General features: G+C 38.9%; 2 protein-coding genes across 3 annotated transcripts; one reads left to right on the top strand and one right to left on the bottom strand.

The window, feature by feature from the left end:
• Nucleotides 1–621: 621 nt before the first annotated feature.
• On the bottom strand, nucleotides 622–10,377 carry pth3r (parathyroid hormone 3 receptor). 2 transcript variants are annotated; one of them, XM_019270908.2, is made up of 13 exons: nucleotides 9,942–10,377; nucleotides 6,388–6,493; nucleotides 5,237–5,347; nucleotides 4,892–5,016; nucleotides 4,508–4,599; nucleotides 4,155–4,308; nucleotides 3,496–3,649; nucleotides 3,347–3,407; nucleotides 3,194–3,260; nucleotides 3,024–3,118; nucleotides 2,715–2,856; nucleotides 2,472–2,513; nucleotides 622–2,370 (listed from the first exon to the last, which is right to left on the bottom strand). In XM_019270908.2, exons 1-13 carry the CDS (start codon nucleotides 10,008–10,010, stop codon nucleotides 1,882–1,884), a joined length of 1,707 nt encoding a protein of 568 aa, XP_019126453.2. In that variant the 5' UTR covers nucleotides 10,011–10,377; the 3' UTR covers nucleotides 622–1,881. The 2 variants fall into 2 exon arrangements, with proteins under 2 accessions (XP_019126453.2, XP_019126452.2); XM_019270907.2 differs by having other exon boundaries at nucleotides 4,508–4,602; nucleotides 9,942–10,010.
• A 1,389-nt stretch (nucleotides 10,378–11,766) lies between these two features.
• Nucleotides 11,767–15,280, top strand: taco1 (translational activator of mitochondrially encoded cytochrome c oxidase I). The gene is made up of 6 exons (XM_010751305.3): nucleotides 11,767–11,854; nucleotides 11,968–12,259; nucleotides 12,345–12,451; nucleotides 12,570–12,703; nucleotides 13,640–13,802; nucleotides 14,576–15,280. Exons 2-6 carry the CDS (start codon nucleotides 11,971–11,973, stop codon nucleotides 14,783–14,785), a joined length of 903 nt encoding a protein of 300 aa, XP_010749607.3. The 5' UTR covers nucleotides 11,767–11,854; nucleotides 11,968–11,970; the 3' UTR covers nucleotides 14,786–15,280.
• The last annotated feature ends 245 nt before the right edge of the window (nucleotides 15,281–15,525 follow it).

The following is a 15,525-nucleotide window of genomic DNA, read 5'->3' as shown; positions in this document are numbered from 1 at the left end:
CCTTTTACATAAAAAAACAATACTAATACTAATAATAATAATGATGATGAACATGGCTCTGCACTGCTCCAGTTTAAGAGCAAATAATATTGTAACTTCACTTTGATTGTGCAATAAGATTATACACATCGTGGCAGTGTTTTCCAGTGGTGATATGGCACATTGTATAGTCAGTACCCCTGGAGATGCAAGATTTTGATGGTAGTGTTATAATGTTTTTCTGCTACCTGAAGTCGTTATATTGAACCTTGAACTTTCTACTCTGTGTTGTTGATTTCCATTAATATTGCTGATGCATCTATTGAACTCGATGTCCGTGTACTCGGGGGTAAGAATGGAAAGAAAGTCTTTATGTTTTCTGCTCCTGCCGCTCGGATTAGTCTGCAGAAGGAAATTAAATTGACAAATCTGATATGTCAGCCAGACATCAAGACAATTATAAACTCTGTGATAAATGACTCCATTCTTAGCTTAGCCTACTTTCAGCCTTATTTGATTTGGTCTTCTTTTTTTGCAAAAGAAGTTTATAACTTCATTGGGACTACCAGTATGTAGTAAATGTGTGCAGGAAATACACAGATAGAGCTAAGAAGATATGTAAATCCATTTGATTCAGTTCAGTTCATTTTATTTCACTTTATTTAAACTCTCAATGCATATTCCCCAAAACAGGTATTAAATTATCAGTTATCTTACACTGTACATATACTATAAACACAGATCAGTGGACTCTTAAACAATAGAAAACATTTACAGGCAGTTTATCTTGTGAATACTGGTGGCTTATGCTGCAGCTTTGTCACTCATGCTCGAGGTCCACAAACAGCTCAGGTGCCTCTTGCTCCTGAGGGGAGTGTGTGTGAAATTCTGGATGGTGTTGTGAGAGCATTCAGGCCAGAGGTCACACGGAGGAAGGGGCTGGGGTTTGCTCTGTGATGGGTAAAAGGTTTGTGCATCAGCCCTCAGGGTCCTGTCAGACTGATAAAAAGAGCTGAATAGACAGCATGGACACGTGCTGTTACTGTTACTAACGTTACTGTTAGAAATGATCAAACGTGAACAGTTAGCCCGTTAGGGAAGTTATCCTTCCTCCATCATAAATGTGGAGCCAATATGTGTGGAGGTCAATATTTGGAAAAAAGGAGGATTGCTACAGCAGATTCATAGACAGGCGACACACACACACACACACACACACACACACACACACATACACACACACACGTAAGTGCAGTTTCAACTGGGGTCAGACTGTCTGGTCTGAAAAATTCAACACAGGAAAGATATGAAGAAGGAGACAAAAATCTCCCTATTTGAACTTCCAGGCCTGTTCTTTCTAAATTCTCTGCAGCAGCACAGATTATTGTCATTATTATAATTATAATTATCTTATTATTATCTTATCTACAGATTATTACTTATTTCACATGAATTTAAAGCACATAAAAATGTGTTTACAGTTCATGTACGCTGACAGAATAAATAGACTGGAAAGCCATCAGAGAATAGTCTCAATTCAAGTGTACAATTCAGATTTAGTATGTCATAATGAGTAAAGATCTTTTGTATAGTTTTGCAAAATGAAGATGCACCATATTCCCTCATAGTTCATTCAGTGACCATTTGATCTCACTCTGTTGTTGTTCAGTAGCTGTTCTGGAGCTTTTGATCATATCACATGATCTTCTTTGGCAAACAGTTTGACTGAATGTTCTTTCTTGTTGGAGAAAGTTGACAAAATGATTTCAGTACAAGTAAATCCTTAAAACGTCTAGCTTGGTAGGTCCATAGTTTTTGCAAATGCAAATCAACATTAAGGTTTGTACAGGTGACCACTTGGTCTGCATGAGTCCAACCCCTGCTGAACATTTATCAACACAATCACAAGATGGTCTCCAGCTCTTTCAGAGATAAGGGGCTGTCTGGATCTTCTGCTCCAGGCGTTTGGGCTGCAAATGTCCCCTGACTCTTGTAGTCATTAAATCCTTTGCTGGCTCTGGCATGCCTGGCAAAAACTCCAGACTCCATCCCCCCTGGCTTCCGCATAGCCATCTCCTGTTGGAGGCCAGAGCTCTCAATATCACCAGGCATGTATCCAGGCAGGCTGGTTTGCGGGTGGAGAGTGCTGTGGCGTGGCGGCCGGACCCCTGAGCCTCCAACAGCAGCTCCGCCTGAGCCCACCACACCTCCAGTGAAGGAGAGAGCTCTGGGATTTGCAGCAGACAAGCTAACACTGTGGGTGGTGGTGTGTGACATCATGCCGCCATAGTAACAGCTGCCTCCGCCGCCACTGCTCGTCATTCTGGCCTTCTGTTTAAGGTCCATCGTGAGGCTGCGTCTTAACCATGCTTTCTTCACCTCTGCCTGCACCTGAGAAGAGGAAGAGGGAGACAAACAAACAAAGAAGTTGTGTTTTTTTTTTTATCAGACCACAAAGACGAGAAAAAAAAACCCTAAATGAGCATTATTACCTCCCCGTTGCAGAAACAGTAGATGAATGCCACAAAAAAGCCCTGAAAGATGAAATTGAGATTTTGTTATGAAGAAATTCACTACATTCTGTTAAATAGAAGATTGATTAAAGCAAACTTTGACATTTTGGACGCTTATTTACTTTCTTGCCAAGAGTTTCGATGACAGGATTGATACCACTTTTAACTTAGCTTAAAGACTGAAAACAGGGGGAAATAGCTAAAGTGAGTGTGCATTCTGACCTGGGATGAATTGAAGAACATCTCATAATGCATTTGAACCTGCCACAGCAACCCAGTCACATCAGTGTAAGGAAGAGCCATGAACACCATGTAATGAACTCCAAACAATGGCATGAGGACTAATGTGGATTTGAGTAGCTTCCTGCAGATAAAAGCATAAAAAAATCATACAGCAATTTAATATTTGTAAGAACTCTCTGGTAACAGGACACTAGCCTAATGTGAATTTTATACTGCCTGGGAAAAACAATTAGAGGGAAGGTCAGTCCTTTTGGCTTTTGATTCTTGGAGGGTTTAATAAACAATTACCTGTATTGCTGCCGAGGGTCCAATTTACCAGTGTTTGTTTCCCACAGTTTAGAGGCCAGCACACGTATTATGTTGACAAAGAGGAGGAAATTCACCTGCAGGGGCAGAGGTGTATAGTAAAGCCACCCAAGTGTAAAATACCCTGTATTAAATAAATTAAAATTTCTTACAACAATTGCTGCCAGAATGGGAACTTGATAGATCCACTTCAGGTTCCCTGCACTGATGTCCCAACATCTGAAAGCACAGACAAAAGACCTGAAGAATTTGTGTAATACAGGTGTAATGAAATATTAGAGAGATGAACTGTTCACACGACTCACTGCGTGTCGGCCAACGATGCTCGTGCACTGACCCAAATAGACACAAACACAGCTGGAACACCTTAAAATGAGCAGTGAGAGAAAAATCAGGAAATTGTCACTGATTTCTCTGTAACGGACAAAAGAGTATCTGGCCCAATGTTCCTTACCCCAGCCGATGATGGTGAGGGCCCAAAGGTAGTTCTTGTCAGAGAGGAAGGCCATGAAGATGAGGCTATGCAGGTACAACCCCTCCACCAAGATCCAAAAATGATTGGTTGCCAGGAAATAAAGGAAGAGAGTAACAGCAACTTTACAACCGGCCTGAGGACACAAAGCAGCATGTAAAAAAACAAATGTTGGAAAGTGAATTAGTTCTTCTTAAAAAAAAAAAAAAAAAAAAAAAATCCAATAATATACTATATATAAAGAAATAGAATAGATATAGAAATAAAGAAATTAGATTTATTTTTTCTCTTCATAGTTTGTCATTTTAGGATGATAAGACTGAAACCAGTCTTATAAATATGATGCTACAGCCAAGAGCCAGCTTAGCTAAGAAAAACATGGCAAAACAGCTCCTCTAAAGATGCTGATTCAAGCAAAGCAACTGAGGTATAAGCCACTTAATCCTTATAAGTGTAAAGATGGCATGTTATTAGGTGTAGTTCCCAAAATATCAAACTATTCCTTTCAAACATCACCATTTCATCATCTTGTATCAAAGCTTATGAGGTGTACTGAATTTAATTTACAGCATCTTGATGCAATGTTTAGACAACAACAAAAACTGTTGATAAATGATAATAAATCCACTAATATAGTTTACCATATGTGACTTCTGTGCAGTGAACTCAGGCTCGGCATTACTGTCATCCGATATTGTGTAGAGCACAGCGTCCTTCACGAAAATGCTGACTGCTCGACATATGAAGGAGGTGAAGAGGTGAATGTGGATGTAATTGCGTGTGCAGTGGAGACGCCTGACATGTGTATGTGTGTGTGTGTGTGTGTGTGTGTGTGTGTGTGTGAGTAAGAGAAAGAGAGAGAGAGAGAGAGAGAGAGAAAATGTTGAGATGTTACAAAGAAAAATATTCATATCAGTATTTATGTTAATCAAATGATTCAATGAAAACTTTATGGAAAAATACTTTCAGATGATAAAATTGCCTTTTTTCTTACTTGAAATAACAGAGGATGGAGACTGCCACCAACAGTGATGCTAGAGAAATGGAGTAGCCAACAGTGTACATGAGATGGAGTCTCTCAAACACCTTCTGAGACAAAACAAAAACATTTTTAAAATGTGTATATGTGGAGATATAATAGACTTTAGTCACCATAAAAACATCCAATCAGAATGCTGAAACTGAGGCTAAACAATAGTGCATTACTACTCTGCAAACATCAGTGATTGAACATATTTAATACTGCAAAATCTATATTTTTTAGAAAACATTGGCCTAACTAACCCTTACACACATTAGGCTAAGCCATACACAGGTTTAACCAACCATGCAAACACACACTGTCTGCATGCACAAGACAAGCAAACACACACTGTACCTCCTCCTGGCTCCTGTGGTTGGAGGTCAGGTATGTGGTACACTCCGTATAGTTGGCCCAAGTGCGGTTGACACTGGGAACCTGCTCCCAGCTCCCCAATGCGTCACACTGGCGGTAGGCTCGTCCTAGAGTGCCATAGAAACGTCAGAAATGTCTTGAAGCACAGATATTCATTTGATATAACATGTAGATGTTAAAATAGTGGCTGGCCACATCGACTTCAAGATGCTTTTTATAACTCACATGCTTTTTTTATTTAACCATGTTTGTTGTCCGAGAAAGAGACACATCAGGACAAAGCTGTGGTGTCATTACTGCATGATAGTGTCTCCTGAGCTCTCCTACCTCTGTGATTGAAGTCGTAGATGTATTCTGGGCACAGCACAGAAACCAGCTGACCCGCTCTGCTCTGTGGCCAGCAGATGATCCCATCCCACTCTGGGAGGCAGTCACCTTCTTCACAACAATGTGGGAAAAACAGCTGTTAGGCTATTTGGTGGTATAATTTTAGTTTTCTGCTGACTTATGTGCACTATGTAGACATGACACATGCTCAGGGACACAAGAAGAAGGCCAGTAAGCAAGAGTCTCTGTTTGAAGATAGAAGAAGTTTTTTTTAAACCTGATGCTTTGATATCTGCTGATTACACTTTTCTTCATTTTCACCTAATACAGCTGCATAGTGTACTTGTAAAGATTAGAGTTTTAGTGACACATTAATGTGTAAGCGGCATTTTAATGTAATGTAATTTAATATTTCTAATCAAGGCAAAGCTAACTTTACCCAACACATTAGGCACTCTTTCCCTCAGAAATGTAAAATTGTTCCTAAGTACAGTACTTGAAAAGATTTGTTTTAATATTAACATACTTAAAACAAATCTAAATGGTTGTGCTTACAGGTTTCTTTTGATGGTGTCCTACAATAAATATAATCTAACATTTCATACAGGACATCAGAGTATACTATCTGTGCCTTATAAGTCTTATAAAATTCCTCTCCAAATAGATCATTGAAGCGACCCATCATCAGCTTCCCTGTCATATTCTGAATGAAAAATGTCCCACTATTGTCCGCACCTAAATTCAACTCTGTAATCACAGAGATACTGGACAGCAGGATATTGGATTGCTGTCATATCTGATCCTAAATAAATAATTGATGTAATAAATATACATGTTTCTGATTATACTGCATATTTAGAAATGCACTCACTGACCTCTCCTCTTTTATTGCCAATGCTGGATGTGCTTGTTAAAAGACCTTATATCCCAACTAGACCGACTTAGCACACCTGAAGCAAAGGTTTACATTTTATACACTGATATGAGTCATAACTCATACCGAACCTGTGGGTTGATAGAAGAAGATGATAGAAGTTTAAAAATAACTATTTTATACACTTTGTATAAACTTTTGGAGTTTGGCAACATTTCTTCTTGTGACCTTGAAAACTAATTGAAATGAAAAAATGCTGCAGAAGTGGCACACAAACCTTTAACCAGGGCCATTTGTGCCTGGATGCTCCTTTCACACTTGGCATGAGCACCAATCAGGACGTAGATCTGCTCATCCCGAGTGATGACATCATCAGAGTCTATCTGTAGAAGGTGGATAAAAAACAAAACAAAACAGAGATATCAAATTATGAAGTATGCAAGAGTCACAGTACAGTGTTGTGGGGAAAATTAATTGATAATAATTATTTAAATGATTATTAAATGATTTTAACAGAATACATCATATCCTGTATTTGCCCCAAGGAGTTCAAGGATTTCTGTGTCTTCTTCACGAGTTATGGGAAAATGGACCGTGAGATGGACCTACAGGTTGGTGCAGCGTCTGCAGTATTGCAGACGTTGTACTGGACCATTGTGGGGAAGAGGGAGCTGAGCCAGAAGGCAAAGCTCTCGATTTTCCAGTCCATCTAGGTGTTCCAGCTGTCCTGGGGGTATTCTGGGCATGTCCACTTGGTTGTGGACCCTGTTACAGACCCACAACCTGCTGGAGGGACTACATTACCCGCCTAGCCTGGGAACACCTCAGGAACTGTAATGTGTTGCTGGAGAGAAGGACGTCTAGAACCTGGAACGTTTTAGTAATTTATTCAAGGCACATAAGTGTTTCTTTAAGATTTGTCTTTATTCCTACCTTACAGGCAGCCTTTGGTTTCCATTTGCTAAAGTAATAACTATATAATAACGATTAAACTATATAACAAAGTCTACTACTTCATTTCCCTACAATGCAAACAAAATTGAAATCTAAAAATCTAAAATAAAGTTATTTTCATAATAGTTAGCTATGATGTAAAGTATCAGTGATTTGTTGTAAATAGTTTAAAACAAGTCAAATCACTGGTGGCTTGATCCTTTAAGATCTTTCTAAGGCTATAATGTATCTGCAGAGGTCTGATTGTGATGGTTGTCCAAGCCTCAAGAGCAACTTCATCTCATCTGAGCAACTTGACATTAAAAGTTTCTCTCTAGTTTCAACCGCAATCACTCCCAAGGATCTGATCTGCTGCCTCCAGGTGTTGTGAAATAGTTGTATGAAGGTGTGGTATGTGATAATCCCTCGCCAACCCCTTCTTTTACCCCGGCGGGGCTGCCACTGGCCACATGGGGGCCTGGTCCTCAGGACCTCGGCCATGCTGGTGAGAGCTAGTCTACAGAGACAGCTTTGTGTTCCCAGGTGCATTTCACAACAGAGCAGGAAAACTAGCAACTAGAGAACTTGCATGAGGATTGTTTGCCCGCCAGAGGAGAACAGTGAGAGATGATGAAGCAGAAAGGCACAGAGACTCAGCATTGGTTAGGTTCAACGGAGAAGAAACGATACCTTATATTTCTACTCTACCACAATCCAGGTTTTTACAGCATTATTCATTTACATTGTTGTACTTGTACTTTGCCACCAGAGTACTTCTTCCACCACTTTTTCTTACAGCATCTTCCTGAAAATCTAAAGACAACATCTCACTCTTGTTAGAACAAGAACAACTATCAATGGCCCTATCAATTGCTTTTGCAATCATGGCCGATTGCTTGGACCCCAGAGGGTTAAACAGACAAAAGTCCAACTGGAACTAGTCATGTCCATAGATATGTAATAACTAACATTCTTGGCACAAGCCATTAAAATAAACCGCCAATGGGTGAACAGTGAACAGCTATCATTTCCAATAGTGATTTGTTTTGGGAGGGAACTCTCAGCCAAAGTCAATACAGACATATTGAGCTGCTCAAACCACTTGTTGTTGTTGTAGTGGACACACTCCGGCTGTGTTGACACTGCTTACAGTGTATATATATATAAATGTGAGTGTGTGTGGGTTTCTGGGTCTTTGTCAACAGTTCCTTTTAAGGACGTCGATGACTGATGGTCAGAATTAGATATAATAATAATTAGATATTTAAGTTTGTATGTGAAAGTCCTCAACAAAACAGCCTTAAAAACAAACGCAGGACATTGACGTGCAGCATTATTCAATACATGCGAGTCAATACACTCTTTCACTTTCCTTTGTATGGGAAGATTCCCAGCTGATGGGACGGGGAGTCCTAGCAAAACAATTAGGCTTGGACATCTCCTCGCCTTTGTGTCATAATTGAATTTTCTCTCTCTGGCCTCTGCTTCATGCAAAGTGATTTTCAGGCTGATTGAGCAGGAGCTTGTAAATCTGCCTAAGGTCGACGCTCAGGATCGACCCAGGGGAAGATGAACAGATGAAGAGATGAAGCGACGTTGGTCAGTGTGAGGTACAGGAGGCATGCTTCAGTAGGTGAAAGGTTAAAGAAGTCAGAGCAGATGTAGGTTTGTGAGCTAAAGCAGACCGCAGGTGACTTCTGATGGTGGAGATTGAAGGTTCCTGTTATTATCTCAGTTTGTCTCAACTTGCTCATCTGGTGTACAGCTAAACAGCTTTTCTCCTGTCAACTCAAATGCAGCTCATAAAAATAATTTTAATGTTTTCAAAATGACTTTTTTTTTTGCATTTCGACAGGCATATTCATAAAATATCCTTTCATTTATTGGCTATTTCTTCTTAATAAGTGGTTATTAGTTAGTTATTAGTTACTTTCAACAGCGGTTTGTGCTGCAAAGAATCCACAAGACCTAATTAATTCACTGGCTTTCAATTGTAGGTCACTGAAGCTTCATTGCCATCCAATTTTAATTAGTTTCACATTTTATTTGGACTTTGTTTGCCTACAGTTTACGAAGTGTTTGAAACATTTCAACTGTTAGGCTTTGTCTGTAGATGTTTAAAGATGTTTAACAGATTATCTATTTTATTGACATTTCAAAAACATACCTTAACCAATATGTTTTTTTATGTCTAAACCTAAATCTTAACCACAGTGCTGAAAGAAATTGTTATATTTATGGGTTAAATTGCTGAATCTGAACTAGTAAACTGTTGATATGTTAAGACAGTTTATCCAAATCAAGTGTTAGAAAGAAAAGTTATCCACCATCACCTTATCTATTTAAAAAATGAAGAAAGTTACACCACTCATCTCTGGTTCAGTCTTGCTGGTGAATGGCTGGCACGTTTCCTGGAGCACAAAGATAAATCTATGTCCAAAATTTGAACGATCAAAGAGAGTCACAGATATATGAAATTTTTGGGGCCAAGTGCAGCACTATGGGAGTGTTATTTCTGACTCAGTGTCATATTATAGTGTAAGATATGATGCCTCTGTGTCAAAAGGTTAAATTTATAATATGAACACCATCCTTTGATGAGTTTATACTGGACTAAGAGACTGAGATTTTACTTCTACAGTTATGTTCATTTTATTCAAGTCGGTAATTTTCCACTGAACATCACCGGTCCTTAACTACAAATATGTGGAGATTGTACAATCAAATAAGAACTGATGGTGTACAAATTACAGATAAAATAAAAACTGTGTAAGGCTTTTTTGCAGAAAAGCTCAAACAAATCTATGAACAGCGAACAATAGTCATGTAACTCATTCAATCAATGAAGTATATAACTTAATCAATCAAATAGTAAATAACGTAATCAGCGTCACCTACCAGTGCAGCCACTATCATTACACTGTGGAAAAGAGCCAAGACACCAGTTCCTTGATGTGAAGACAACATGACGTTTTTTTTTTTCAACTGTTGACTTAAACAGGATGTTTAATTCACATCAGATCATCTTGTTCTCCTCAGACTGAACTTGTTTCCCAGAGTTAAAGACTTGATCTTCTTTGGTGTCCCATCAGTGATTGTCTTCTTTGTTTCATCACTCAATACAAACTGGCTTTGTAGTATCTTCTTGAGTCTCCTTTCTCCAGTCTTCTTGAGATTCAGTGGACATCACTGATCTGTGGTCTGAGGGGCTCAGCCTGTAGTGTGAGAAGAAGAGAAAGAGGAGTGCTTTGGAGGAAATCTCCTCCTTTTACAGTTCTTTGGACTGTTGTCTATCAGAGAAGGGTTGGCCTTGATTGGCTGTGGCTTCCTTCTCACTTAACTCTTTGTGCTCCTCTGGTGTGGTCATCTGTTTTGTGTATCAAACTTAGCTCCTTTATTGCTTTTCATAATGACGCATATAATGACATATATTTCTCAGCACACATACGGAATGTTCCTGTTTTTTGAAACTGGGACAAGAGACTGGGTCAAAAGCCTATTATTATTATATCCAACCATCAAAATAGAAGCAGTATGATTTAATAGACTGATTCTGTGGCAAGAGACCACCATTTCATTTCCAGTTCCCACGCTGGGACATTTTGGAGGACACAGTCCAGTCTCACACTGGCTACTGTTTGTGCCAATTAGATAAAACCCATAATCTCTAATACTAACCTCACTGACACTAACAGATATAACAAATAAATAATTATATGGGAAAGATGTACAATATTTTAGCTTGGGTTGCCGTTATTTTTGATACCAGTTGTTGATCTTGTGTGTCTTGTTGTCTGTTCTTAACCAGAAACACCCAGGGGTCCTTAAAGAGACTTCAGGTTCCCATGGTTGATTTATGATTACACATTTTTCAGCAGTATGTCATGCATGACAATAAATACACATGTATAAAAATAACAGAAAACAAAATTTGCACAGGAGAGAACACTTATTAGAGCTAGTCCAGCTTACATATTTACTTTACCAAGTTCCTTATTGTTCTTTTTTAAAAATGTCAGCAATTATATACAAATGTATATGCTGTCCATTCTAGACATCCTTTCCTCTCATAAACTTAGCTTGCAAGTAAGTTATCCCTCTAAAGTCTTTAGGGGTTTCCCAACTCTGCAAGTAAAACAGCAGATACCATTTACATTACAGCAAGCTTGTCATACAGATAATAATAATAATAATGATGATTTCTATACAAACATATAAATAGTGATATTTTCATTATTAATTCATGTCAAGTCAAGTGGGTTTTATTGTCATTTCAACCATACAAAGTATAGAGTGTTTCACCAAAGACACAGGACTAAAAGAAAAAAAAAACTGCACACACATTTAAGCACAAAATAAAAAAGGGCTACATAAAGTTTAGTACCTTTAGAGAAAAGAAATTGACAAAAAACAACAACAAACAGAACTAACAGACTACTTGGCAGTGTATGTACACACATGTATATATAGACTATAGTTGGTGTATAAAGTAGAGGTATGTAAAGTACTACTACTAGTAGTAGTAGTGCTGCTGCTGGTACTACTACTATTAGTAGTAGCAGTATATATATATATATATATACACACACATCACGTGGTTAAATTACAATATCCATAATATATAAAATATATGCATCATGTCATTTGGCCTTAAATGATCATAAACAATCAACCCTTAATATTATTATTTTTGTTGAGACCTATTGAGGTTTTATTTTGAAGGGCCAACTTTTGACGTCATCACAACCAGGAAGTGCTGGTCTCACAACAAGGACGGCAGCTGCGTGCTCCCTGAACTTATCAGACTGAGGGTAACGACGGACTTTAAATTAAAATCTATCAGTGTTAAGATGTTTGCTTTCTAATTTAATGTCAGCTGCAGGCTTACAGTTTGTGTGTTCATTAACACTGTGTGTGTGTGAAGGGCATGGCGGGGCCGGTGGTGCTGAGGGCTCTGCAGACTCTGCGCCCCCAGTGTCTTACCGCGACCTCAGGCAGGTTCCCGGCCCCGGTGGAGTCCGTGCTGCGGCCGGCTTCATGTGTGTGGTACCCCCCCTGGAGGAGGAGCACTCCTGTCAGCTCGTTGCACATGTGCTCTGCCTTATGTGCAGGACACAACAAGTGGTCAAAGGTGAAGCACATTAAGGGACCTAAAGATGAGGCGAGGGGCAGGATGTTTATGAAGTTTGGTATGCTGATAAAGATAGCTGTGAAAGGTGAGGTTCAACTTAAACAAAGTCATGTGTTTCAAGTGTTTTCTTGTCAAAGGTGTGGTAATTTAAATGTTGGTTTCACTTGCAGAGGGTGGATCCAACCCAGACATGAATTTAAACTTAGCCCACATACTGGAGCAGTGCAGAAGCAAGAACATGCCCAAAGTGTCCATAGAGGCTGCAATCAAGAGTGCGGTAGGTTGACGACACAATCTCACATACAAATGGGGGAAATGCAACGTAAAGAGTCTCAGTAGTTGGTATATTCCCACACATCCGAACAAGATTCATGTATTCTCTCTTTGCTCTACAGGAAAAAGCCAAACCAGCGACCCAGCACACGATTGAAGCTCGGGGGCCCGGTGGATGTCTGCTGCTTATTGAAGTCCTGACTGACAACAACTCACGCTGCCAGCAGGAAATCAAACGCCTGCTTATCAGGAATGGGTCAGGACCAGTCTTCTGTTTCATCTTATAGCTGAAATACTCAAACACAGATATTTGATGCATGTGTGTGGCATCCCAAACATCTCACACTTAAGTAATAGTAAAACAAACACCACTGGTTGCACACAAATATTTAACTGGTTTGAAGGGAATACTTGAAAATGTACATTTGATAACACAGCAGTATTGATGAGCACATGTCAGATATGACATATATGGTATATAATGGATATTGGTGCAGCAGCCACTAGATGTCCCTGTACAAACACATTTGTGCTGCAGAGACACAAACAACTGACTACTGATCAGAGTACAGCACTCTTAGTTTAAGCCTGTGTCTCCAACCCAGATAAATATCTGAAATTATTGGTGAAGCATTGGAACAAGAGATTGATTATTAGGGCAGTAACTCTGCATATGTGACTATACAAGATCTAATTAAATCTTAAATCGGAGTGATTATTAGAACTTTTGCTTGTTTTTCATTTGCCAAAAGTCTTTTCCTCTATATTAATGGCACACCATCTGCCTAAAAGCCTTAAATCGTCATAGCATCTGTCACAGAAAATACACAACTGCAGTTCTTTTATTTTATTTAACCAAAAAGGCTCCCATTGAGATTAACAATCTTTTCAATGGAGTCCTAGCCAAGATGGGCAGCAGCACAAACTAAGAACAAGTAAATTGAAACAGATACAAACACGGCATGAAACCAACCATATCAATTTAGGCAGCAACACCCCAACAATTCTATCTTATAAAATGAATTTAAAAGCTTTAAATCAGATCATGGGGTCTTAGAACTTTCTTTAATTTATTCTGTCTAATGTCTAAAAAGAGTTTACTGTCTTTTTGAAAAACAAAAGATACCTAGAAATGATCACCTCTCACAGTTTAATGTGTCTCACAGAGGTGTAATTCTGTACTCGTCCACAGAGGGATGCTGTCAGACGGAGCGCGACACAACTTCAACAAGAGGGGCGTGGTGCTGGTGTCCGGCAAGAACGTCTCTACAGAGCGAGCTCTGGAGCTGGCCATTGAGGCGGGAGCTGCGGATGTCCAAGAGACTGAGGATGAGGAGGAGCAGCCTGTGCTGCAGGTCAGACATGAGGAGGCATTTTGTCTGAAGAGGAGTAGTAACAGCAGTTATTGGAATGAGGCATCCTGTTCGGCTTTGAAATTTAAATTTAAATGTAAAAGTATGGCAGACTCATAGAAATACTTGAAAACAAAGTATTTCTGCCTTAGTCCTGAGGAGACAAGCATCTGTTAAATTCTCTAGAGATGCATAATATTTATGAATGATGAGACAAATAATAAATCATTTAGTAGTATTTCAGATGATACAGTAGTTGTTTGTTTTATTATAATCCAATTATGTGTTAAGCTTTCAAAAATCACAGTTTTATTTGTACTTTCAGTCCGATCCTTACAGATTCCCACTACAGGATTTCTATGTAAACCGACCAGTCTCTCCATCTGTGCCTGCCATCACTATCACAGCATAGTTTTTGATTTTTTGTTGCAATAATAATTTTGTTAGGCCCTCATACCAATAACATATTTTTTAAGTAACGTTTCGTTGCTCCAGACTACTAAGCCCTGTAAATCACCCCCTCCCACTCATAGAACAGCTTGTATATATACACTGTAATACAACCTTCCCACAGTTAAGTGCCTAAAGGCTTAGTCTAGTTGATTAGGCCAAACATCCAATGGCAAGTCAACTTTGGATTCTGGGAAATTATTTTTTTCACTATTTTCTCACATTTTACAGACTAAACAATTTATAAAAAGATATATTTAATGACAGTGAAAGTTTGAACACTACCACAGATGAACTAATAGTTTGATATTTTTCTGTCTCTTCAGTTTATTTGTGACATGATGGACCTGAAGAAGGTACGCGCCTCATTAGAGGAGCTGGGAGTGCAGATTACATCTGCTGGGTTGGAGTTTGTTCCCCGCACCTTCTTGTCTCTGGACGAGGGCCAGCTGGATGCTGCTTCAGCGCTAATAGAAGCTCTTAATGACTATCCAGATGTAGTTAGAGTGTGGGACAACATCCAGGCTGACAGCTGAGGACTCCTTCTAGACACCTGGTGGACACAGACTATTGAAAGGATTTGACAAGTATCCTATATTGGTTACTGTTGATCATTGTCAATATGTATACATATATGTATAATATGAAGGTATTGGAAGCAAGATGAAAGTGTGATCCTTGTTAAGATGTAATAGTTTATATTGTCTGACTGCACTAATCAGAATTTCATTAAGATTGAGCCTCAAGCATACAGAAGAATCAGTGGAACTCTTTACCACCTTTGCTCTCTGGGTTTTTCCCATGTTTCCACACTTTTAGAGTGAAATAACTTCCACATCTGCATTTCTTTGGTAGATGTTCTGGAAGTAAGTCTTTAAAAGTTGGTTAAGCCATTTCATTGGCTAATCATACATATAGTCCAAGACAAATCAAAATGTTCTGTCAAAATGAAATTTCACTTTTACTAGTTTGGGAAGGGAGCAATGTATTAACAAGGATCAGTTTAAAATAAAGTTTCATTTAAAGATCCACTTTGTATAATAATTTGTTTCTGACTGTCCTTTTCAAGTTGTAACACCACACTTTTTGTCTAAGTTGCATAATGGACAGTGATTGGCTTGCAAGGCAGTTGTGATGTCACAAAATTATGTACGTACACGTGTAAATATGTTAGTTTAGAGACACTTTGCTTCTTCAGGAGAAGAATATAAAAATGGCCTTCTCATGTCAAACTGCACAGACATAATTTTGCATGGGGATGCTCAAACATCTGCTA

Source organism: Larimichthys crocea, chromosome I, assembly GCF_000972845.2.
Source record: "Larimichthys crocea isolate SSNF chromosome I, L_crocea_2.0, whole genome shotgun sequence".
Classification (NCBI taxonomy): domain Eukaryota; kingdom Metazoa; phylum Chordata; class Actinopteri; family Sciaenidae; genus Larimichthys; species Larimichthys crocea.
This window is presented reverse-complemented; position numbering and strand designations above follow the sequence as displayed.

What these genes read in the sequence shown, in the direction of transcription:
- taco1 (XM_010751305.3), top strand. Translation starts at nt 11,971, where the DNA reads ATGGCGGGGCCGGTGGTGCTGAGGGCTCTGCAGACTCTGCGCCCCCAG. An exon ending in AGGCTGCAATCAAGAGTGCG is followed by an intron (nt 12,452 to 12,569) that starts GTAGGTTGACGA and finishes TTTGCTCTACAG; the next exon opens with GAAAAAGCCAAACCAGCGAC. An exon ending in CGCCTGCTTATCAGGAATGG is followed by an intron (nt 12,704 to 13,639) that starts GTCAGGACCAGT and finishes ACTCGTCCACAG; the next exon opens with AGGGATGCTGTCAGACGGAG.
- pth3r (XM_019270907.2), bottom strand. Translation starts at nt 10,010, where the DNA reads ATGTTGTCTTCACATCAAGGAACTGGTGTCTTGGCTCTTTTCCACAGT. An exon ending in TAATGATAGTGGCTGCACTG is followed by an intron (nt 6,494 to 9,941) that starts GTAGGTGACGCT and finishes CACCTTCTACAG; the next exon opens with ATAGACTCTGATGATGTCAT. An exon ending in GCATCGTTGGCCGACACGCA is followed by an intron (nt 3,261 to 3,346) that starts GTGAGTCGTGTG and finishes CTGTGCTTTCAG; the next exon opens with ATGTTGGGACATCAGTGCAG.